This window comes from Dromiciops gliroides, chromosome X (assembly GCF_019393635.1).
Source record: "Dromiciops gliroides isolate mDroGli1 chromosome X, mDroGli1.pri, whole genome shotgun sequence".
Lineage (NCBI taxonomy): Eukaryota > Metazoa > Chordata > Mammalia > Microbiotheria > Microbiotheriidae > Dromiciops > Dromiciops gliroides.
The window spans coordinates 36,147,408-36,172,661 of NC_057867.1; the positions used below are offsets into that span (position 1 = coordinate 36,147,408).

Genomic DNA, 25,254 nt, shown 5'->3' on the forward strand with positions numbered 1-25,254 from the left:
TAAACTATATATGAGTTTTTCTTGTATGTTATATTCAGAAAGTCCATTGCCTTCATTAAAAAAAAGTCAGGGGCAGCTAGGTGGCGCAGTGGATAGAGCACTGGCCCTGGATTCAGGAGTACCTGAGTTCAAATCTGGCCTCAGACACTTGACACTTACTAGCTGTGTGACCCTGGGCAAGTCACTTAACCCCCATTGCCCCACAAAAAAAAAAAGTCAATTTCACCCAGTCCCATTTTTCACCCATCATTGATATCACAGAGTGTTCTACAGACTAATACAAACTAACTTCTTTGGAGCCTGGGTGTATTTCAATGATCTGTATCTATTTTAGCATTTACTCCAAAGCAGGGTTATTAACACTTTACAAGGAAACAACCAACCGGCTGATTGATTCAGAGACAGAGAGAACATAAACCACCACAGCAGGTATGGTATTTCATGGGTTTTGTCTGGGTGTTTTTCCCCTGGGTCCCACTAGTAAATATGTCAGTTTCCAGATTTGATCTGTTTGCCACATAGCGGTCTAGCAGAGGTGCTGTGGATAATACTGCTTCCCCAATTGGTGCCCAGAGTACCTTCTGCCATCTGCCAATTGACTTTTCTTCATTTGTCTCCTTGATAAGAAGGCAAGGCTAGGGTGCCTGTTTAATCTGCCAGATGGCTTTGTTTAGGGATGGGAAAAGGCGGTGGAGACAGTCTAGCCTAACTAAAAAAATGTCGCATGACTTTGGAGTTTGGGTGAAATACACCCCGGCTAACTAGTTATTCTTTTTCCCCGTGGGGCTAGCAGAGGGCAGTCCCAAAAGGAGATCCACTTGTGCTATCAAATGAAGACATGGACACAGGTACTTCATGGAGAACATAGTAGAGCATAGAGCCTTATCTAATGCATGCTGCCCTTGAGCAGAAGGAAGCAGTATCTACAGAAAGAATCATGTCAACATTTGGTACTGCAGATCTGGAGGACCAGTGGCCCCTTCCAGTAGGTGTATCGTGTAGGCTCACAGCCTTAGAAAAAGCAGGAGTCTAAAAAAGAATCCAAAGATGGACTTTTTTTTTTTTAAGTGAGGCAATGGGGGTTAAGTGACTTGCCTAGGGTCACACAGCTGGTAAGTGTCAAGTGTCTGAGGCCGGATTTGAACTCAGGTCCTTCTGAATCCAGGGCCGGTGCTTTATCCACTGCAGTGCCACCTAGCTGCTCCTCAAAGATAGACTTTTTATAGAAAATCTCCCCTTTCCAGGTCTTTGCTTCCTTACTTGGTAGAAAGGAAATGGATTTGCAAAGGGGAACAAATTAATCCTTTTACACACCCTACAGACAAAAAGGTGCAAAACCTTGAATAGGGGGTCCTTTAGCAAGGTGGTTTTAATGTTTTCAAATTCATGCTCCCCCACGTATTGGTTACACTGACCATATACATTTAACACAGAAGAGCTGTCAAGGACCTTAGAGGCCAATTAGTCTAACTGAGTCATTTTGCAGTTGAGGAAACTAAGGCCAATGACTTGCCGAGGGTTGCAGATGTGATCATAGCTCCAAAGTTGAAAGGGACCTCTAAAGACGTCTAATCATAGAATTCTAGATTTAGAGATGGAAGGGACCTTTGAGGTCTCCCAGTCCAATTCACTTGTTTTACAATTGAGGAAACTGAGTGTCCTGAGAAGTGAAGTGACTTGGCCAATGTCATGCAGAGAGTGAGTGCCAGAGCCAGTATTGGAGCCTGGGAATTCAAAAGAAGGGGTTGAGGGGGAGGAGACCATCGAATTTTTAAAGTGCTGTATCACAAGGGATTACATAGAGAAGAAAAAAAAATCGAGCACTGCAAATTGGTACGGAGTGGCCCCAGGGAGAGGAATAAACAGGAAGTTATTCCTTGGGCTTGGAACCCAATGGAAAGAAAGGTAGCAAGACTCAGGAAGGTGGAAATATATTGTCTCAATGTATCAACAGCTGTGATTCTTCATTTTCTTCCTTCCTTTCTGCTCCCCAAAAGAAATAAGTTATATGGGAAACATCGTCATTAGAAGATAGATCTGTAAGATACAGTAAAAGAAGCCAACATGCATCTTCTTTCCCCCCTCTTCTCAAAACAAGTAAACAAACACAATTTTAAAAATCTCAGACTTCTGCTACAGAGGTCAAGTGACTTTAGGCAAACTTCTGTGATGATCCAGATTAATTTTCAGAGGGTGTAAATGATTCATTTTGTATCATTCTTTACTTCACCCAATAGTCAAGAAGTAACTTTTATGGTGACTCCCTTCATACCTTTAAAACAGAATTTGATTTAGTTAGAATTTATTTGACCTTTTAAAGCATGTATAAAGTGAGATACATCCACTTTTCCCATGCAATGGGATATAGTTTAAATCAGTTTTTAAAAGTATACTTTAATATGACAGCTGAAGTCTTGGTAGTTAATATTGGAAAAATTATATATATATATACATGTATATCTAGTTACCTTTTTTATTAAAAATACAACCTAGGCATCCATAGTTGTGAATTTGCATAAGAGTGACTTAATGAACTGTGAACTCATCAGATGTGGTTTTTGCATCCCCTTAATGATGGAAGGAAAGGGCCAACCTTGCAGAATCTCTATCTGCTTATACCTTTATGATCTAGCCATTGGACAATAGGATGATGGCAACATTTAGGAATCTAGGGTAGTGGAGGCTCTTGAGCAAGGCTTAGTTAATTTGGGCTGATTTCTGTCTTTCCTAGAGCTTGGCTGAGGCCATGTGCTCAGCTGTCTTGAACTGGCAGTTATTCCTTCCACACTCCAATATGGGTAAACAGATCGGTCCATAAAGAGAAATCCAGGGGGCTGCTCGGTGGCACAGTGGATAAAGCACTGGTCCTGGATTCAGGAGGACCCAAGTTCAAATCTGGCCTCAGACACTTAACCTTCATTGCCCCACCAAAAAAATTATATAAAAAAAGAGAAATCCAATTATCTAATTGTATGCATCCTTGCTACTGGTCTCTTGGGGGCTCTGTACTTCCCTTTGGTTCTCTGACCAACAACCCCTTTCCATCTATCCTTGGCTAACTGAATTACAAATGTTGTCTGGCCTTTGTGCTGAGTGAGTTTTGCTCTTTAAGGACCCATACGAGGCCCTCATTCTGATTTTGTAGGGCCTCATAGGAATGCTGGGGTCACTTACATTCCTATGGGATGCAGTAGTGAGGAGCTTAATGTTTTTTTCCACTACTACTGAGAGCATGAAAACCATTCTGGAATGCCTGTCATAGCTCTTTTATATAGGCACCAACCTTGCCTTGCCTCCCCTCTCTTCTCCATCTTTACCTACCTTTTCATCTTCCCCTCCTTTCTAACTATTTCCAGGTGTGCACCTTCCCTGCTTTTCTTCTCCCTTCTCTCCAACTTGATTTCGTTTCTCTTGTTCTCTTCCCTTTTCTTGAGGTTGACCTGCCTTCTTCTTCTTCCTTGTTGTGGGAATAGTTGTTGTTCTTGTTTGTCCTTCATTCTCAAAGAAGACCATGACATCGGGGTGATGTCATGACTTGCACTGAACTGGATTTCAGTGAGGGAGGGCTGTGCAAGGTCACCAACCTCACTCTCTCCTCCAGAGCAATCTGGGTCCAGTGGCAAGATATACATCAGGACAACTGAAGATGGCCCCAGATGTTTAAGGCAATCAGGGTTAAGTGACTTGCCCAGGGTCACACAGCTAGTAAGTAGCTGAGGTGAGATTTGAACTCAGATCCTTCCAACTTTTCAGGGTCAGTGCTCTATCCACTGTGCCACCTAGCTGTGGCTTTGATTCCAGGTTTTGCTGTTGGCTACCTATGTGACTTTTAGATAAGGCACTTAACCTCTTGAATCCTCAGTTTCCTCATCTGTAAAATGAGGGAACTGGCCTTGAGTTATCTCCAAGTTGTTCCTTTTCATTCTGGAGCCTATGGAGGAGTCCAGTGTCTTCCCTACCCCCTCAACCTCAAGGTCTAGAATTTCACAAATACTATTCCAGTCAACCACTGGTAGGTTGACTGAACTTTGGATAGTAGTATACTGGTTGCTGCTCCTCTATCTTTTCCTACAGTTGCCCTGGTGCTTTCAAATTCAACTGTCTCTTGGTTAGCAAATAGACAGCTTTCTCTTTACACTTGTACAAGGAACCTCGTCTTCTGACTTTCGGGCTGTTCAAAATGTGTGTCTTCTGATTTTAATTTGATGTTACAGATCCATTTTCCATTCTTGGGGTTTCATGAATGATTTCCACTTATGAAATATGAGTTTCTGGGCAGAACTGAATCTCGCCCATCCATCGACTCCTGTGGTGAGGCTACCACATGAGTAGGATGGTGGGGCTAATGGGTCTTATTTCCCATGAGGAGGTATTGCAAGTCTTTCCGTTCCTCCACCCAATATGTTCAACATTTGTGGCCTTACGTGCCCCTCTTGCCTCATGCTTGTTAGGTTCCACAAAAAGGTTTGCATTGCCCCCTGAGGACAACTTCCTTGAACGGTGCCCAATCTGTCATGCTCATAGAGACAATGCCTTGAAGGTCCACGTACCCAAACGATCTTCTCATGCTTCACTTCAACGGGGACTCCACATTGTCTGACACCAGACATGAATCAATAGAAAGACAATTAGATGGTCTGTGCCAAATATGTAAATGCAATTTCAACAGACATGGTTGCTAAACTCTTTCCGAGACACTCGTTTTAATATTTCACTGGCTTTATTCACCTGAGGTACATCTATCAGAATGTGCCTTTTGTCATCTTGTTGTTGCTAATTTCACAGTTGTAGGGACTTCCTGTGTGGAAACTCCTATCGATGCAGTTCTGCATCTTCTGGTTTTAGAGGATTGTCTGAGGGGGTACTGAGAGGTTAAGTGAATTGCCCAGGAATACAGAGAACAGTATGCTGTGGAGTATGGGGCAGCTAGATGGCTCAGTGGATAGAGCACCAGGCCTGAAGTCAGGAAGACCTGAGGTCAAATCTAATCTGGCCAGGTGAAGCTAGGTGGCTCAGTGGATAAAGCACCGGCCCTGGATTCGGGAGGACCTGAGTTCAAATCTGGCCTTAGATACTTTATACTTACTAGCTGTGTGACCCTGGGCAAGTCACTTAACCCTCAGTGCCCTGCAAAAAAAATCTAATCTGGCTTCAGACGCTTACTAGCCGTGTGAACCTGGCCAAGTCTTTTAACTCTGTTTGCCTCAATTTCCTCATCTGTAACTAGAGCTGGAGAAAGAAATGACAAACCACTCCAGTATCTTTGCCAAGAAAATTCCAAATAGGTTAATGAAGAGTCAGACTCAACTGAAACAAATGAGCAACAACACCATGTTTCAGAGACCTGAATTCAGGCCTTCCTGGCTCTCAGACTCTCTCTATCCCCTATGCCATGTGGTCTTTCACATTATTCACTCACATGTTAATTCTTACATGTTAATTCTCACATCTCCATGAGGGGACTTGGCTCATAAGCATTCTCTCTCTCCACCCCCAATAGTGTTATGGATGGAAAAACTGAAGGAGAGAGCTGTGAAGGGTTAGGTTCTCAGATCTCAAACTAATACTCTGGCTTAAGCCAGAAGCAGCCATTTTAAAGCACTCGTGGTGAGAGTGGGCTCACTTTGTCTGTCAGCTTCCTTCTTCCCCTCGAAGGCCAACAGGAGCTCTGGGCTGAGTCTGCTGCCTCCTCACGTTCCTACTAGCCTTTTCTTTCCATGTGGTCACTCAGTGACCAGACCAGTCTCAGTGGGCCCGACTATCTAAAATTACCATCCCTATTCTTTCATTTTCACATCTGGGTTCTCTTGAGCTCCTATTAGTTCCCCTCATATCAGTTTATTCCACACTGATCTATAAGAACCCAAGAAAACAATGGGCTCTGTGTATAGCACTTCACACCATAAATCCCAGCAGCTGTGGGGCTGAGAAAATCCCCACTTCTTATCTTAAGTTTGTCTCACAAAGCGGTTTGAATAGCTGGCTCTCTTTTGGTTGCCTGTCACATCTGCCTTTTGGATGCCTGTTGCCAGTAAACTTGGTGCTGCTACAGTTAGTGACAGATGCTTCTAGCCTGGGGAGACACAGACCAAACTTGTGGGAACTCTTATTCACTTCAGAAAAAGATAATTAGAAAAGGGAGGGCAGTGACTGGGAGCTGGGGTAGAAAGATATAGGTTTCCTCTCCCTTCCCAACCCCTCAGCAGGGTTTAAGCTCTTTGAGGGCAGGGACTGTCATGATTTTTATTTATATCTGTAGTGTTTAACATACTACTTTCTACATAACAAACTCTGTGTGTGTGTGTGTGTCTTTGTCTCTCTGTCTCTCAGTCTCAGTCAGTCTCTGTCTTTGTCCCTCTCTTTTTCTCTGTCTCTCTCTGTTTCTCTCTCTCTCTCTCTCTCTCTTTCTTTTTGTCTGTCTCCTTCATTGCCAATTACTATGTGTTCTCAAAAGGCCATGAGATCTATTCTTATTAGGAGTACCTTAACTGGATTGCCTGTAATGTGGATTTTGCCAAGTAGAGCACCGTGATTTTCCCCAGTACCCAGGAAGCAAGATACCCATGGTGAAAGAAAATTGGCCTCAATCATTGCTACCCCTTCTCCATGATTCTTGGGTCTCAGTTCTCTGGGATTTTGTCTTTGAAGACAACATTGGTCCTTACTTAACGATGAAGAGAGAGCCTGTAAATAGGCCCTATGAATTTCCTAAGCTTTCCACTCAATTTATTGGGCCAGTTTTGGGTCAAATTTTGCCTAGAAGAAAGGTGGCACAGAACTACTCAAAGTGAAACTATAGCCTTAATTGGTACAATAATGCATATCTTACCCCATCGATGTGTGACCATCCTGGATGACTCTTGCCCATGTTGTCACACCGTAACATTCTGGGGGCCTTCCTTGATTTCTTCTGGCATTGTAAGAATACCAATGGAACACACAGATACTTCACTGCTTAGTTTTCTTCTCACCACATGGCCAGATAATCTTTTTTTTTTTTGACAAAACATTTCTCAATGACATCTTTTACTCTCTTTCTTTGTAGGACCTTTGTGATATGTTGTAGCCTTCTCATACCCACCATGTATGTCTTCATTTCTTGGTATGCAGCAGGTACTTAATAAATGCTTTGTTGAACTAAATTGCCAATAAAGTGATACTAAGATCTGACAATTTTGAACCTTGCGGTCTAGGAAAATCGTTCAGGCAGATCTTATATGTCCATTCCAGGCAGCTTGTAGTAGAAAAAGTACTTTCACAGTGTGACCCATGGCCCGAGAACCTTTGACTCTGGGCTCACACACATCCAATTAAATCTTTAGGGCTACTGTGAAAGATCATACTTTTGGGCTCCTTATGCTCTCACTCAGAATTTACTCTTGGAAACCTTCCCAAAGAGTTGATGTGTCTAGATTTCTACATATATGTATAACAAGTTTCCCAACTCCCATATAAACACTAAAGGTAGGAAATAGTATTTGGTATAGGACAGCCTTCATTTCATCCCATATAAAATTCACAAAATACAAAGAACTTGCTGAAAGTCATAAATAAATGTCAAAAACACATAAAGGGACTCTTAAAAGTCCATAAACAACACAATTCTCTTCTCTCTACAATAGGTCCCCCTTTCTCCCCTAGTATCCTAGTCCTTTAGACTCAGTGACACACTATAATTTGGACCCCCTTCAGAAAGGAAATGAACACGGGTTGCCAACAAAACAATACTCTAACCTTCAGGCAAATTCCTCTCTGCCTGGGTGCTACACAGACCTTCCCAGACTAGGAGTGTCACTCTGTGGTTTGGACTTAATTTGAAACAGAAAGACACTTTGGAGCTACTAGACTGGCAACTGTCTTCCCATAGAACCTTTACTGTCTAAATAACTCATTGTAATAGCATGGATAAAAGGCAAGGCCTTCCCGATGTTCATAGCCTGATTCGAGCTCCCTATTTCTCCTCTAATTTCTGGCTGTGTCAGCAATCCTCTTAGAGGAAGCACATGCCCAAGAAATAGCTTTTTTTTCCTCAAGTCTTGAATTTGACGTCACTACTAGAACAACCTCTCCGGCTCATACGGCCCTCGAGTTTCCCTTTTCTGGCCAGATTCTGGGATCGCACTGCCTAGGAAATTCCTCTTCTTCAAACTAGGAGGTAGGAGTTCAGGAATGACATTGTTTGACATTCTCCGCTCTTAGACCATGTGGGTGATCCATGAAGGGAAAAGGTGAGGCTCAGCTCAGAGTCCTTGATGGAGAATTGAGGCTCATGCAAAAAGGTGGTTCCTCCAAGAAAAGTCTGCCTGCCCTCCTCCAGGCTGAGCCGATTGCTTCACATTGGCATCCCTAGTCAACGAAGACCCTGGGACCTTAGGAAGTACAAAGAGGCCAAGTATTCTAGGTCCACATGGAAAAATGAGACCCGCCAGAGAGGAGCTAATATCATGTTGATTATTTATGGGCTATTGAGAGTTCCTTGATGAGTTTTCTATATTCATTTTTGGGATCCTGTGAGTCCTTGGCATTTTGTAGATTTTATGTGGTATAAAAGAAAGTCTATCCTGTACTGAATATGATTTGTTACTTTAGATACTTATATGGGAGCTGAGAACCCTGTTGCTCATGCCTATGGAAACCTTGATCTAAGCTGTACATGAGCTTCATTCAGAGATTTCCCAGAGTAAATTCTGCGTAGGTTATGATGAGTCAGAGAAATGAACTCATAGAGTAGCCCCTAAGATTGAACCTAGTATGTACAAGCCCAGAGGTAGGAGCCTGTGCCATGGGTAACCTTGAGAGATGTGGAGTAAGAGAGGAAGGAGGATTGAAGAAGTGGATAGTTTTGGGTCTGAGTATTTTTGATTAGATGTGAATGGCGGGGCAGCTAGGTGGCGCAGTGGATAGAGCACCGGCCCTGGAGTCAAGAGGACCTGAGTTCAAATCCGGCCTCAGACACTTGACACTTACTAGCTGTGTGACCTTGGGCAAGTCACTTAACCCCAATTGCCTCACTAAAAAAAAAAAAAAAAAAAAAAAAAAAAAAAAGATGTGAATGGCACAGTTTCCAACAATAAAATGCAGGATTTTGTGCCTCAATTATATATCATTATGGCAGCCTGGTGTAGTGGAAAGCACACTGGTACTAGAGTCATAAGACCTGGGTTTGAGTCCTGCCACTGCCGCTTAATATTTGTTTGACCTTCACTTCTTTAGGCCTCAGTTTCCTCATATGTAAAATGAGAGGGTGGGACTAGATGGCCTCTGAGGTCACTTCTAACTCTAGATTTAAGAGTCTATGTGTGACCTAGGACAAGTTATTTCACCTTCATGGGCCTCAGTGTACCCCTCTGCAAAATGAGAACGTTTGACTCAATGGCTTCTGCTTTCCCTTCTGGCTCAAGAGAAATGATCCCATGAACTGTTAAACTCATCCCTAACAGCTGCAAGTGTAAACCACAAAAGCTGATTTAATCACTTACATGTATACATCCCCAAATGTTCTATTCTCTTATTCATGTGGAAATCAAATATATTATTCATCGATTTCATCAACTTCCTGAATGTGTTAAAAATGTTAAGGAAAAAAAAAACATTAATCATAACATGATGACTGCTCACCTGGGTCTGAAAAATAATCTGAGGGCCTTTGAAGAAGCTCTGCCAGAAAAATTGGAATCTGGGTCAAATGAGTTGCCTCCTTTCAGAAGTCAAAGTAAAAAGCAAACACCCTTTGATTTATTTATTTTATTTCTTTTAAAATTTTTTTTTGGTGGGACAATGAGGGTTAAGTGACTTTCCCAGGGTCACACAGCTACTAAGTGTCAAGTGTCTGAGGCCAGATTTGAACTCAGGTCCTCCTGAATCCAGGGCTGGTGCTTTAGCCACTGTAGTGCCACCTAGATGCCCCACAAACACCCTTTTATGACTGCATCTTAAACCTGTGTCCTCACCCCTAACAGGGAGGTTTCTGGGACCTCCTTAATGCCGAGGAGCCAAATTTCTGACGAGAGAATGAAAAGCAACTCTATTCAGTGGGTCATCTTTCCGAATGATAACAACCCCCCCCCCCCCGGCATCCCTTGGTGTTTTGGAAAAATCCAAATTTTCTGTAGTTCCTTCATGCTGAGCGTTATGGAAAGGAGAGATAAAAACTGGTAACTATGTTGAGTATGGAACCTACCATATGCCTCACATTTGCCCTTGCATGTCATTAAAGCTGTCTATAGAACACATGGAAACAACTGTCCTATTTAGTCAATCCAGACAATTACCAGTTGGCTCTGACAAAATCCTCAACAATGATGCATGAGGCTACCCAGTTTGTTGATATGGCTGACTGACAACTTGTCAATTTGGTTAGAACAGTCTGTGGTGGTGGTGGTGGTGGTGGGATGGGAGGAGGGGGAAGTGCATAAATCACAAGCTTTAAGAGATGTCCTTTTTGAAAGTTGTTTTATCGATACTCTTTTCTTTTCCTTTTCTTTTTTATGTGACTTATTTCCTAGTGACTGATCCCATGCCTGACAGAACCAGAAGTATGGGTAGGCAAAACAAATGAGCGCATTCCATGATGTATGGCTCACTCCTCACCAATTGTCCCCAGTACCTTTCTGACAAGAAGCATGCTTCGCCATCAGTTCTTTGAAGTCATCATCAGTTATTTCATGGAGCAGAGTTCTGAAGTCTTTAAATGTTATTTTCCTTTATGTTTATTGTGATCATCCTGTCAACTCTAATCCAGGTTCTGTTCACTTTGCTTTGTATCAGTTCACACAAATCTACACAAGTTTCTCTGAATTCTTCGGATTGATCTTTTTTTTTTTATAGTACAACAATATTCCATTGCATTCCTGTACCATAATTTGTTCAGTCATTCCCTAATTTGATAGGTACTCATTTCTTTCCCAGCTTTTTGCTATTTGGTACAAAAATAGCACTATAAACATAAATATGTATATACACACTCAGACATATATACACATACATGTATATAACCTTTCTCTTTGTCTTTGACCCACTTGAGGGTATATGCTTAGTAGTAGTATCAGTGGGTTACGGGATTATACGACATTTTAGTGATTTGTTTAGTATAATTTTCTAGAGTATATTTTGTATAGTATATAGTATATTTGTTTAGTATAATTTATTTAGTATAATTCTAAATGGATTTCCATTATGGTTAGACAGATTCACAACCTCTCCAATATTGATCATTTTTACATTTTGTCAGCTGACCAAATCTAGCTTTGAGGTGAAATCTCAGTAGTTTTAATTTGTACTTTTCTTATTACTGAGTTGGAAGATTCTTTCACATATGGTTGTTGACAGCTTGCATTTATTTCTTCTTTTTGAAAACTGCCTTTGGTCACTCATCTATTGAGCAATCTTATATTTATACAAATCTATAAATTTATTTATAAATTTATTTATATTATTTACATACATTTTCTATGCATTTTGAACTTACACTTGAGAACTTTTTCAGATATTTAATGTCAAGATATTCCTCCCCTTCCAAATAACCATTTGGTATCTAATTCTGGTAGCAATGACTTGGTTCCTGCAAAAGCTTTTTAGTTTTATGTAGTCACAACTGTCTGTTTTAATTTTTTATGATGACCTCCATCCTTTGTTTAGTTAGGTGATCTTCCCTAGCAAAATTGTGTTAAGGCTGCTCTTTTTATTTTCCTCTAATTTTTTAAAAAATGAAGTGACTATTATATTTGGGCCTTGTATCCATTTGGAGGACAGCTAGGTGGTGCGATGGGTAGAGCATTAGGCTTGGAATCAAGAGATTCATCTTTCTGAGTTCAAATCCAACCTTTGACATTTCTTAGCTGTGTGACCCTGGGCAAGTCACTTAACCCTGTTTGCCTCAGTTTCCTCATCTGTAAAATGAGTTGGAGAAGGAAATGACAAACTGCTCCAGCATCTGCCAAGAAAACAACAAATGGGGTCACGAAGAGTTGGACATTACTGAAAGGACTCAACAACAGCAATAAAATCTATTTGGAGCTTATGATGTGGTATCTGTGCAAGGTGTAAGCTTAAATTTAATTTCTCCCACACCATTTTGCAGTTTTCCAAGGAGTTTCTGGCAAACAGGGAGTCCTTGCTTATGTAATCTATTCCACTGATCAACTGTTTTATTTTTGAACTCATGCCAAATAGGGTTTTTTTGTTTTTTTGTGTGTGTATGTGTGATTACTGCTTTCTAGTATATTTTAAGACCTAGCAATGTTAGGTCCTTTCTAGGTCTTTTATTCTTCCAGATGAGGTGGGGTTTTGTGTGTGTGTGTGTGTGTGTGTGTGTGTGTGTGTGTGTGTGTGTGTGTTATTTGGTCTAATTCTATAAGTTAACCCCTAAACAACTTGATTGGTATGTGACCAAATCTGCAAGTGAATTTAGGTGGTATCATTTTTATATTGGTGTGGTCCAACCATGAACAATGAATATCCTTCAAATTATTTGTCTTCCTTTATTTCTAAAGAGCTTTTTGTAATTGTATTCATGAGTTTTAGATATGTTTTGGTAAGCTTACTGCTACTATTTTATGTGCTTTGAAATTATTTTTAACAGAATTAAAAAAAACTCTGCTGGGTTTTATGTGTAACAGACTGACGATTTTTGTGGGTTTATTTTGTATCCTGTTGTTTTACTGAAGTTAATAGTTTCATTTTTTTTTCACTGAATGTAGGCTTTTCTAAACAAACCATAATCTCATCTGTAAATGGATAATTTTGCTTCCTCTTTGCTTACATGTATTCACTCTCTCTCCCCCTTTCTTTCCTGCTATTATTTAGCATTTTTAGAACTATCAAATGATACCAGTGACAATAGGCATCTTTGTTCTCTATCCCTGTTTTACTGGAAAGATAATTAGTATTTTTCTAGCACAAATAATTTTAGCTTTTGGTTTTAGTTAGCTACTGCTTTCATCTTATTAAGGAAAGGCCCATTTATTCTAATCCTTTTTAGTGTATCTGACATACACAAATGCCATATTTTCCCAAAGGTTTCTTTTCTACTTTCATCAATATAACCATATGGTTCTTGATTATTTTCATTATTAATATGCATGAATATATTATATTATTTTATTTTTTGGTCTGGACCTAGCATTTCAATGGACTCTCTGGCAAGGAATCTCCTTCTACCAGTGCTAATCAACAACTCCTTTATGACTTGACTGATTTACTTAGGGTTACACAGCCAATATGTATCAGAGGCAAGACTGGACCCTGGGCTTTTCTGACTCCAAGGCCAGCTCTCTATGCTATGCTACTCACTATGCTATGCTGATCCTCATGGCCCGTTATATTTATAGTTTTCCTACTATTGAGCCACCCCTACATTCCTCGTTTAAGTATGACCTGGTCATATTAAATAATTTAAAAATATTACTGTAGCCTCTTTGATAATATTTTATTGAGCAGTTTTATAGTTTTATTTCTCTTTTATCTCTCCCAAGTTGGGCACCAAGGTTATATTTTTCTCATAGTTTGGTAAGATGTATTCCATTTTAAAATCAATTTATATATTAATATAATTATTCTTGTATATTTGATAGAATTTACTTGTAGGTTTATCTGGGTGTATTTTTTTTTTCATTTGGGGAGTTCATTTATGGCTTGCTCAATTTCTGTTTCTGTGATCGGGCTGTTTAAATTGACTCGTTCTTGTTCTGTCATTTTATTTTTGTAAATATCCATCATTTTCTTTTAAGTTTTTACTTTGGCTGAAATGCATTTGGGTATAATTTATAATAATTTACTCTTCATCTGTTATGAATTTCTCTTCATTTTTGGTTTGGGGAATTTGGTTTTCCTCTTTTTGTTTATATTAGCTGATGGTCTGTCCCTTTTTATTAGTATTTTTCAAAGAAAAACCCTAGCTCTTAGTTTTACCATTTTTTTTATTCTCTTATTTCTTTTCTGATTTTCTGATTTTTTTCTTTTTTTTCCTTTGGGAGTTTTAAATGTGGTGACTTACTAGGTATTTTTTAGTTGCAGTCTCAATTCATTGACCTTTTATTTCTTTTTCTATTTGGTTGAAGTTGTTTAGATGTAGGTGTTCAGAGACATATTTTCCCTAAGGACTGCTTTGACTGTATCCCAAAAGATTTGGTTGGTATATTGTCATCTTGTTATTGCTTCTTTGATTCATTTTTTTTCTTTCTATGATTTGTGCCTTGACTTAAACTCGTTCTTAAAGATTATATTATTTTTCAAATCCGGCCTCAGACACTTAACACTTACTAGCTGTGTGACCCTAGGCAAGTCACTTAACCCCAATTTAAAAACAAACAAACAAACAAAAAGATTATATTATTTCATCTCTACATCTAATCCCGTCTTTGTGATTCTTATGTAGGCTAAATTTTCATTGCATTTAGGCTTGTAAAGTACAGGTTTAATATCACTTCTTTTGGGCATTTATGGTTTTTTTTAATGCACATGACTAGTTTTGGTAAAGGTGCCATGCCAAGCTGAAAACTATTTATGTTTCCTATGATTCCTTCTGAGGAATCATAAGGTATCTATTATATCTAATTTAAAAAAAATTATTTTCAGGGGGGCAGCTAGGTGGTGCAGTGGATAAAGCACTGGCCCTGGATTCAGTAGGACCTGAGTTCAAATCTGTCCTCAGACACTTGACACTTACTAGCTGTGTGACCTTGGGCAAGTCACTTAACCCTCATTGCCCAGCAAAAAGTAAAAACACAAAACAAAACACACACAACAAAAGACATCATCAAATTAAAAAAATTCTTTTCAGGCCCTTAGCTGTTCAGAAAATTTTGTTCGATTTATCTAGGTCTCAAAAGGGGCATATGAAATTCATGAATTACTGTTTTACTGTTTATCTCTATTAGCTTTTCCTTTAAGTCCTTAGATGCTATATAATTTGGTGCATATGTATTTATTGACATTATTCCATTATCTATGATGCATTTATTTATAATGTATATTCCTTGTTTATTTCTCAACCAACTTGGTTTTTTGATTATTTTTTTTTACTGTTGCCTTATCAGAGATTATGATTGCCACTTTTTAGATTCAGCTTGAGGCTTAAAAGATTCCAGAATGTCCAACCTCTCATTTGACTATGTGAATCTGTGTTAAATGTGTTGGAAATAGATTGTTGGGTTTTACTTTATGACCTAGCCTATCATCTTCCATTTTATGATCAAGTTTATCCCATTCATATTTACTTTTGATTATCTGATTTGCTTTTATTCCTCCTCCATGTATTGTTATGTTTACATTTGGTCTTCAACCTCCCTTCTTTTTAATGAAAAAGTTGAGGAACAAAAGGGAATAAAATCAGAACCAGTAATTTATTATTGGGTTTCTCTGATCTCAACCTTCTTTCCCTATTCCTCATCCAGCCTAAATCTTGCCCTTTTTCTCTCTCTCCTATCATTCCCTCATCACAAACAACCTCTGTGACTGAAATTTGCTATCTCCCCATCTCTACCATCTGTTTTAAACCTCCTTTCCCCTTCTCCCTGCTTAATGTATTTTTTTTGGTGAGGCAATTGGGGTTAAGTGACTTGCCCAGGGTCACACAGCTAGTAAGTGTTATGTCTGAAGCCATATTTGAACTCAGGTCCTCTTGACTCCAGGGCCGGTTCTCTATCCATAGCACCATCTAGCTGCCCTTTAATTTATTTTTACACTAATTTTTCTTACCAAATATTTCTTGCCCCTCCTAGATGACAGTGGGGTGCATGAGATGCCTACTCCCCCCACCTATTTTCATGCTTGTATAATCTCCTGTCATGCCACAGCTATGAGAAATTTATTAGCTTTTTCTTCTTCTTCATAATTCCTTTCATAGAAAAGAAAACTTTTCTTTTCCCTTTTAAGTAAAACACTCCTAGGCCCTAAATGTGTCTTTCTTTGTTTTCTCTCCTTTATTTTAGATGTAAGCACTTGATCAACACTTTGTGCTTTTAGGATGTTCAAACTTGATTATTTTCTTCAGTTTCTCTAATCTCCTGCATTTGTACTGAAAAGATTCTATCTACCTCTCATTTTCTCACTGGGAATTCTTGGAAGCCATAAATTCTATTAAAGGTCTACTTTTTCCTTTTCTAGGATTATGTTCAGTGTTTGAGGATTTTATCCTTTGTTTTATGTCTTTTTCATATATCATTAAACTTTTCTTTTTCATATTTAATATATAATATTGAGTGATTTTGACTGGGGTTTCTTGGAATGTGATCCCTTTGTTTCTGTTTCCTTGAAGTGTTTTATTTCCTTTGACCTGGAAACTCTGGAGTTTGACATTCACATTTCTGTATGTGTTAAATTTGAGGTTTCTTTCTTGTAGATTTCGTTGATTTTCACTTTGCTTTCTGGGTCCAGTTATCTTGAGTCATGGTATTATTTCTTGAAATAAGATAGGTTATTTTGCTTTGTAATGATTTTCAGGGACCCCAGTGATCCTTCACTGGTATCTCCTTGTCTTATTTTCCAGGTAATTTGTTTTCATTAGTAGATACCTCACATGCTCTACATTTTTGGCCTTTTGACTTTGTTCTAATATTACTTGTTATATCACTGGACTTCTGAGTTCTGTTTGCTCCACTCCATTTTCAAGGTGCCCATAATGTGGATAAGGTTTTTTAGTTTCTGTGCTACACTATATTCTTTTCTTAGTTTATCTAATTTAATTGTTTATAGTTTCCTTCATTTGTTTTAATAGGACTTTCATCTACCCTTGAAGTCCTTGTGTTAATCCATTCTTTCCTGAGGTTTTATTTATAATTACTGTGGCATTATTTTCTTCTGGAATTTTATTTCAAGGTTATCTTAAGAAATCATTAAATCATTTCTTTGCGGTATTTAGGAGCTTTCACTTTGCTTGTTATGTCTAGTGATGTCTCTCCTTGATGCTTCTTTCAAACCTCTCTTGGTTCTGTTGTGGCTGGACTTACTGTCAACATTCTGGTACCTCAGGGCTGGATTTTGGGTTAGAGGTATATGCTTTCTCACTGCACTCTCAGGCCTTGGCCTGGAGTTGGGCAGCCAGCAAGACTTCTTGGCCCCACTTTTTTCCTGCAGTCTTGGATAATATGGAGGAGATGGGATCAAGATCCCCTGGACAGAGAGTCTGAGGCAGGAATCTTGGTGTGTCTGAATCTTGCTCCCTCCCATAGTTCTGAACTGGGCTGTAGAGGGAAGGTTTGAGTCTTTCTGCTACTAGGTCAGATCTGTAGCTTATAATATGGCTCTTTTTTTGTGGGAATTACAAAAAAAAATCCTAGATTTGGAGCTTAAAGGGACCTCAGAGGCCCTCAAGTCCAACACTATCATTTTATAGAGGAGAAAACTGAAGCTCAGGGAGGTAAAGGGACTGCAGAAGACTCAGGTCTTCTGACTCCACTGTAGCACATCTCTTGAGTAAATGTTTACTATAATGAATAAGAATGGAATGTGTGCTGGAACTTTCTTCTCCATATATAGTATGGTTTCTAACACAAGCTCTAGTCCATAGGGTCCCATGCTTCTTTTTTTTTAAAGTAAGGCAATTGGGGTTAAGTGACTTGCCCAGGGTCACACAGCTAGTAATTGTTAAGTGTCTGAGGCCAGATTTGAACTCAGGTCCTCCTGAATCCAGGGCCGGTGCTCTATCCACTGCGCCATCTAGCTGCCCCTATGCTTCTTCTTATTTTTTTTTAAATTAAAAAAATTTTTTGGGGGGGCCCACGCTTCTTGAAGGCAGTATTTGGCTTAGCTTTCACCAATGCACTTTGGAAAGAGTGTTCCCAACCCCCTCCTCTCCCCAAAAGTTTTACTTGCCATAGTCAGTGTCTAATTCCAGAAACCCTGAATGACAATGGAGCATCTGAAGCTATCCATTCTAAATGTTCAACGGCAATTAGAGGGTGTCTATGTAAACATAAGGGCAAGGACATCTTCCTAAGACTTGAAAGAAATAGATCAGAAGAGGCGTTAACATACTGGAAAAGGTTTCTTTCATTAGGATGATAAGCTGATCTCCATTTTAGAAAAGCGGCACTCTTTTCCCAAAACAGAAGAGCAAATTCATGAATAGCCTGCTGAGGGCTTGGTTAACGTTTGCAAACTGTGCTCCCAATATGAATCCAAGAAGCCCTTAGCATCTCAGGAAGATCAAGACATGAGAGTTGAGGAGGAAAGTGGGCCTTATAAAACTTCTGCTGAAAAGGAACTGTCTAAATGACAAATAGAGGAAAGACTCAAAGAGTCTATTGCCTTTGCCTGTAAAACAGCATCTTCTAGGATCTAGTGTTGATACATTAGTGGTTATTTACTCCAATCCCCTCATTTCCAGAGAAAGAAACTGAGGCGTAGAAAGCAAGTTGCTTGCCAAGAGATATAGGATCAAAGATCTGGAGCTGAAAGGGACTTCAGAGTCCCATTTAGTCCCATCCATTCTTTTCACAGGAGGAAGCTGAGGCACAGTTATCACACAGTTCATGTGTAACTTATCCAAAATCACACATTAGTTCAGCTAAAGCTTGGAAGGACCTCAGAGGCCAACTCGTTCAACCCTCCTAATTTTCAGAGGAGAAAACCGAGGTCCAGGGAGGGGAAGGAAATTGCCCAGGCTCAAAAACATGAGATCATGGATTTAGAGGTAGAGCTAATATTGGAGATTATCAAATTTACTATCCTCATTTTTCAGATGAGGAAACTGAGGCTCAGTTAAAGTGTCTTGCTCCTGGTCACAGAGTTAGTGACTGTCAGTGGAGGAATTTGAACCCAGATCTTCCTGACTGCAAATTATTTATTCTATCAACAATACAACCATGCCTCTCTGGGCTTCTGGTGGCTTCTGCCTGCTGCAATCTCTTTAGCTAGTTCTCTTGGATGGTTAAAAACAAAAGGAGGGGGGCAGCTAGGTGGCACAGTGGATAAAGTACCGGCCCTCAATTCAGGAGGATCTGAGTTCAAATCCAGCCTCAGGCACTTGACACACTTACTAACTGTGTGACCCTGGGCAAGTCACTTAACCCTCATTGCCCTGCAAAAAAAAAAAAGAAAAGAAAGGAGGACATCTGCCTTTTTTGAACACTTATCAAAGAAAGGATTTGTGGTTAATCAGCTCTATTCTATAACACATAGGACTTCTACTGAGAAATGGAATAATTGGAGTTTGAAATTCAAAAGTACTTACTTCCACTGGGAATCAGGTCTCTATCTGGGATGAAGAGTTTATAACCATAATGTTTTTCCAGGACGTCTGGTAGTATTTCAAGAGCAAATTGTTCTTCCTCGTTGTTATCACAATCTAAAGCATCAGGATCGACTTTTGTATAAGAGAGGTAAGCGTCATACTCCTTGTTATCTTAAAAAGAAGAAACAACAAGAGACTTAGAAGTATTCACAGCTGGATGTTTGTGAAACGACCAAAAGAGACATAACTAGCCAGAGATCAGAATCAACATGATTCTTTGTGGTTGTGCATAATGGGAATAATCAAAGAACATGTCATATGTCTAAAGAAGAGCCCAGACCATTCCAAAGCATCCCATTCAAGGCCATAAATGGTATGGTCTTGAAATAGGCCTCTGTGAACAGGAAAGAACAAAAAAGGTCATAGTCAAGGATCCATACCCGGTGGGGGCTCATAGCTTCACCATCTTCTAGTCCAGGGCTTCTTAAACTTTTTCTACTTCACGACCCTTTTTGCCTGAGAAATGTTTACATGATTCCAGGTATATAGGTATATAAAATAGGTATACATAACCTTTTGCTGTTGCCAAATTTTTTGTGGACCACCCCCCCACATTCAGTTACATGATCCCATATGGGGTTGTGACCCACAGTTTAAGAAGTCAAGTTTTAGAGCACAAAATGAATGCCATCCCAGGAGAAAAGTATCAAATCTTGAACCACAGCTATGGGGACTGACTAGTAACAGCTGATAGCTCAGTGGCAAATCACAGTGAAGAAACATGAGGGAGAGAGCACCAGAATCAGTCTGGAAGAATTTGGTTCCAATACCACCTCTGATGCTCAGTAAGTTACTTCCTCTCCCTGACTTTTGGTTTCTTCTTTGGTAAAAATTAAGGGGATCAGGGGCAGCTAGATGGCGCAGTGGTTAAAGCACCGGCCCTGGAGTCAGGAGTACTGAGTTCAAATCCGGCCTCAGACACTTGACACTTACTAGCTGTGTGACCCTGGGCAAGTCACCTAACCCCCATTGCCTAAAAAAAAAAAAAAATTAAGGGTATCATACTTGGGGACCTCCAAAGTCCTTTCTGGATCTAGATCTATTAGCCTGGGGGTGACCTTGGCCAAGTTGTTTCCCTCTCTAAAATGAGAGAGTTGGACTGGATGGTCTCTGGGGTCCCTTCCCCTTCCACCACTAAGATCCCGTGATTCTAAGCTGGACTGTCTTTCCACAGTGCTCCCCCCCTTACTATTCATCATCTCTCAGGCAATGATTTAGACCAGAACTTCCAAAAGAAGGCTTTGTTTTAAAACATACCCCCCAGCAGTATTGCCACTTGGGGTTTTTCTTCTTCTCATGTAGTCAGGGAATTACTGTGTTTTACATCATGCATTTTCTCCCCTTTGTGGTAGAGGATTGGAGCCAGCATGATCAAAGAGAAAATAGACTTGTATTCTTGTTGTGAAATGAAACATTTAACGAAGCCACAGCTAATCGTGGTATGCTTCCCCATAGGATTTACAAGGGCCACACTGGAAAACTGTGAACAATATTTTCAAATTTAATTTCTCTATAGAAAATAAGTTGGGGGGGGGAAATCAAGCAATTAATGTAGTGATGGCAGAATGATACAAACCCATGATAATTCTTAAGCTTGAGTTATCTATAAGTAAAAAAAAATGGATAATATCTTTGAACCTGTTTCTAAAAAATGCATTTTTATTTTTAATAAAAAACAAGAAACATATCATGAGAATATTGCTGCAGCCTAACCAAGAATGAAGTTCTTCTTCCCATACGTGAAGGACAAGGTTGGTTTCATTCATCCTGGTGAAAGCAGAACATAGAAAGGCCATCTAAGCATACTTCTATTTATAAATTGTGGGTGGGGGGCAGCTAGGTGGTGCTGCAGTGGATAAAGCACCAGCCCTGGATTCAAGAGGATCTGAGTTCAAATCCGGCCTCAGACACTTGACACTGACTAGCTGTGTGACCCTGGGCAAGTCACTTAACCCTCATTGCCCCCCCCCAACCAAACAAATAAATAAATTGTGGGTGGTTCCTCTCAGATGTCCCCAAGGGAAGCCTCTAGCCATATGGTGATTGGGGAATTAAGATGATAGTGTTCTACCTCCCTTACTGTGTTAGTTTGCATCTCCATCATCTTTGTCTTGCAGAGACATTGTGAATGAATGCCTTTCCAAGATGGCGCCTGGAACTGGGCAGTAGCCAGTATTCTTCAATGTGTATTCTTGGCTAGGAAAGACCACCACATATCTTCTTGGAATGACCTGATTCCCCAGAGAATGCACAGGTTGGAGATCCTTTGGTGATGCCAGAGAAAGGCATTCTGCTTAAAGGGCCTTCTTCCCAGGGAAGAATGGATCTCTGCCCCCCACGTCAGGCTTTGCCTTGGCATCCCTACTTGTTGGTGCTCTATCATTCTCTATACCCTTCCTCTGATGCCTGCCTAATCCCTCCAGTGCTGCTGCGTTCTCTGGCCCACTTGTTAAGTGTGCTAAGCTTCCTCTGTAACATCTCTCACATATATCCCCTTCTGTTTCACAGAGCTACCACTCCAGTTCTAACCTTCATTACTTCTCGCTTGGGTGATTGCACTAACCTCCTAACTGGTCTCCTGGTATCTAGTCTCTTCTCTCTGTAATCCATCTTCCATACAGCTCATCTTACAAAGTCATTTTTCTTAAAGTGTGAGTCTGACCGTGTCACCCCCCTTGCTTGGTAAACTCCAATGGCTCTCTAGGATCTAATAGAAAGCCCTCTGTTTAGTATGTAAAATCATTTGTAACTTGGCTCCAACCTCCCTTTGCAGAATCATAGATTTATAACTGAAAGGGAGATGAGAAACAGTCTCGTCTCCAATGCAAGGAGTCGTCTCGTCTCTAAAAAATGAGAATTTTACAGATGAGGAGACTGTGGATCAAAGATTATGACTCGCCTTCCTGAGTTCAAATCTGACCTTGGACACTTATTAGCTGTGTGATCCTGGGCAAGTCACTTTCACCTTGTTTGCCTCAGTTTTCCGTGTCTGTGAAATGAGCTGGAGAAGAAAAATGGCAAACCACTCCAGCATCTTTGCCAAGAGAACCCCAAATGGCCTCACAAGGATTCGGCTCTGACTAAAAAAAAAAAAAACAACTGAACAACAACCTCTGACTTCAAAGCCAGTTTTCAGCTATTTGCTGCTTTCTAATTTTACATTCTTCCTTTCTGTATACTCTAGGATCTAACCCGATTGGTTTTCTTTCTTTCTTTTTTTTTTTAGGGAGGCAATTGGGGTTAAGTGACTTGCCCAGGGTCACACAGCTTGTAAGTGTTAAGTGTCTGAGGCTGGATTTGAACTCAGGTCCTCCTGAATCCAGGGCCAGTGCTTTATCCACTGCGCCACCTAGCTGTCCCCTGATTGGTTTTCACATGTGACAGTCTAGCTCCCATCTCTATACCTGTCCAGCAGCTGACCCTCCATCCCCAAAGAACTCCTTCCTTGTCTCTTCCAGTTACTAGTGACCCCCTCAAATTACCTTGTATATTTTTGGGTAAGTTTTTATACCTAGACATAGTTTCTCCCACAATGGCATATAAACTTCGTCTTTGTATTAATGCTTGTTGACTGATTATCCCCAGCCCACTAGCTACTTAGAGCTATGAGAGCTATTAGGACTGTAAGTCTCAATAGATCTCCTGGATTCCTGACCCTTGGGCTACCCTGATTGTGGTTATTTTGCCCAAATTTCTATATTCTTGTCCTTGCCACTGGCCATAACCTGGCATGTTAGCTGAAGATTCTCAGAGAAGGAAGAAAACACATTTATTAAGTGTTTTCTATGTGCTAGGACTTGACAAGCATTATCTTATTGGATATTCCCAACAACCTTAGGAGGTAGGTGCTATTATTATCCCCCTTTTACAGATGAGGAAACTGAGGCCGACAGAGGTTAAGTGACTTGTCCAGGATGGAACAAGGAGCAAGCATTTGAGTACAGATTTTTTGTTTGTTTGTTGTTTTTGCAGGGCAATGAGGGTTAAGTGACCTGCCCAGGGTCACACAGCTAGTAAGTGTCAAGTGTCTGAGGCTGATTTTGAACTCAGGTCCTTCTGAATCCAGGGCTGGTGCTTTATCCACTGTGTCACCTAGCTGCCCCCCCTGAGTACAGATTTGAACGTGGATCTTCCTGACTCAAGGTCCAGTGTTTTTATCATTCACTATGCTGCCAGGGCTTTCCTACTTTTCCCTTATTTTGGTCTCAGTCGTGTCATCTGTAAAATGAGGGAGTTGGAGTCATGGCCTTGAAGGTCCCTCTGAGCTGTAGATCGACGAGTTTTGGAGCAAAAACACCAACTCAGGACAGAACACTGGATTCCTGGATTCTTGCTCACTTCAGCCTAGCGTCTGATCACTTGGAGCGCCCAACTGGGGTGGAGGATGTTCTCTACACATCTTCCTGGACCTGGGTCCTAGTTAGGAGGCTCTCTAGATTAGATTTTGGTCACAGTTTTTGGAGTTGAACAAAAGGTGACTGGATCATAGAGGCAAGAGCAAGGAGGAAAGCAGCCAGGTCAGCTGACCTACCCTAGAGGATGCCAGCCCCCAACCTATCAGTGGCACAGATGCCAGAGATAAAAAGGACACTTCCAAGCCATGGCAGCAGCCAAGAACATGGCTTCAATAGCTGCAGCTGTTGCTCTCAAAGAGAAGCAGGATGGATATAGCAAAGAAGGTTAACAGCAAGGTCGAGAAAATTGTTTTAAAACCAAATGGTAATTTAAAGCAGCCGTGTTGCCAGGCTAAGTTAATGAGCCTTTGTGCAAGAGGACTCTGGACTAAACTCTTTCAAATGCCCCTCCTCCCCAATCATCCTTTTTGTTCCTGTGGAGTGTTCCACTCTCTTACAAGGCATCCAAATTTATAACCTTGGAGTCATCTCCCACTCTTCCTCCATCCTCCATAGCCAACAGGTCACTGAGTGTACCTCCCCAACATCTCTTTTTTTTCTTTTTGCTGGGCAATGGGGGTTAAGTGACTTGCCCAGGGTCACACAGCTAGTAAGTGTCAAGTATCTGAAGCTGGATTTGAACTCGGGTCCTCCTGAATCCAGGGCTGGTGCTCTATCCACTGCGCCACCTAGCTGTCCCTCTTCCCGCCAGCTCTTGCATCCACCCCCTTGTCTCCCCTTCATACAGTCACCACCTTGGCTTAAGCCTCCATCACTGTTCACTTGGACTATTGGGCTAGCCTCCTAAAATTGACCTCTCCAGCCTCATTCTTTCTCCATTCCAATGTATCCAATGTATCCCATGTATCCAATGTATTGATGTATTGTGAAAGAGCAAATCCAACTGTGTCACTCTCCAGATCAAAAAGAAAAAAATTCAAACTTGGCCTGAGATGGTTCTCCACAATCTGGATCCAACCTACATTTTCCAGCTTTTTTTCCTCCCTTACGTCTGGACATGTGACTTCATTGGAATGGGGATCTTTCAGTAAGGAAATTCCCTCTACCGAAGCTTGGTCGGCCCCTGCTCTACAACTCAGAATCTTAGAGATCTGACTTTGTATAACATGGAACAGAGGAAGACAGAGTGCTGAACTTGAAATTGAGAAGATTGGGGTTCCAGTTTTAACTGTGTGACCTTAGGGAAGTTACTTTACCTCTCTGTGCCTCAGAGGGAGGGGGAGGGGTAGGAAAGGCATATTGGAACCATATTGTGGAGGGCCTTAACTATCCTGCTGAATTTGAATTTTATCCCAGAGGCAATAGGGATTCAGCAAAGATTTTATTTTATTTTATTTTTTCCAGTTACATGTAAGGGTAGTTTTCAACATTCATCTTCATAAGATTTAGAGTTCCAAATTTTCCTCCCTCCCTCCCTCTACAAGATCACAACCAGGTTATATATGTATAATCCACAAGTGTTATTTTTATCAGTTCTTTCTATGGGGGTGCATAGTAAGCTTCCTTATTAGTTCCTTGGGATTTTCTTGGATCATTGCATTGCTGAGAGGAGTTAAGTCATTCACAATTGCTCACTGAACAATACTCAGCAAAGATTTTTGATCTTTC

General features: G+C 40.5%; 1 protein-coding gene across 1 annotated transcript in view; it reads right to left on the reverse strand.

The window, feature by feature from the left end:
* IL1RAPL2 (interleukin 1 receptor accessory protein like 2) overlaps positions 1 to 25,254 on the reverse strand; it is a 953,666-nt gene that overhangs the window by 3,084 nt on the left and 925,328 nt on the right. Inside the window, exon 10 of the mRNA XM_043974249.1 lies at positions 19,172 to 19,342. Coding sequence (XP_043830184.1) covers positions 19,172 to 19,342 — 171 coding nt within the window. The remainder of the gene's footprint in view (positions 1 to 19,171; positions 19,343 to 25,254) is intronic.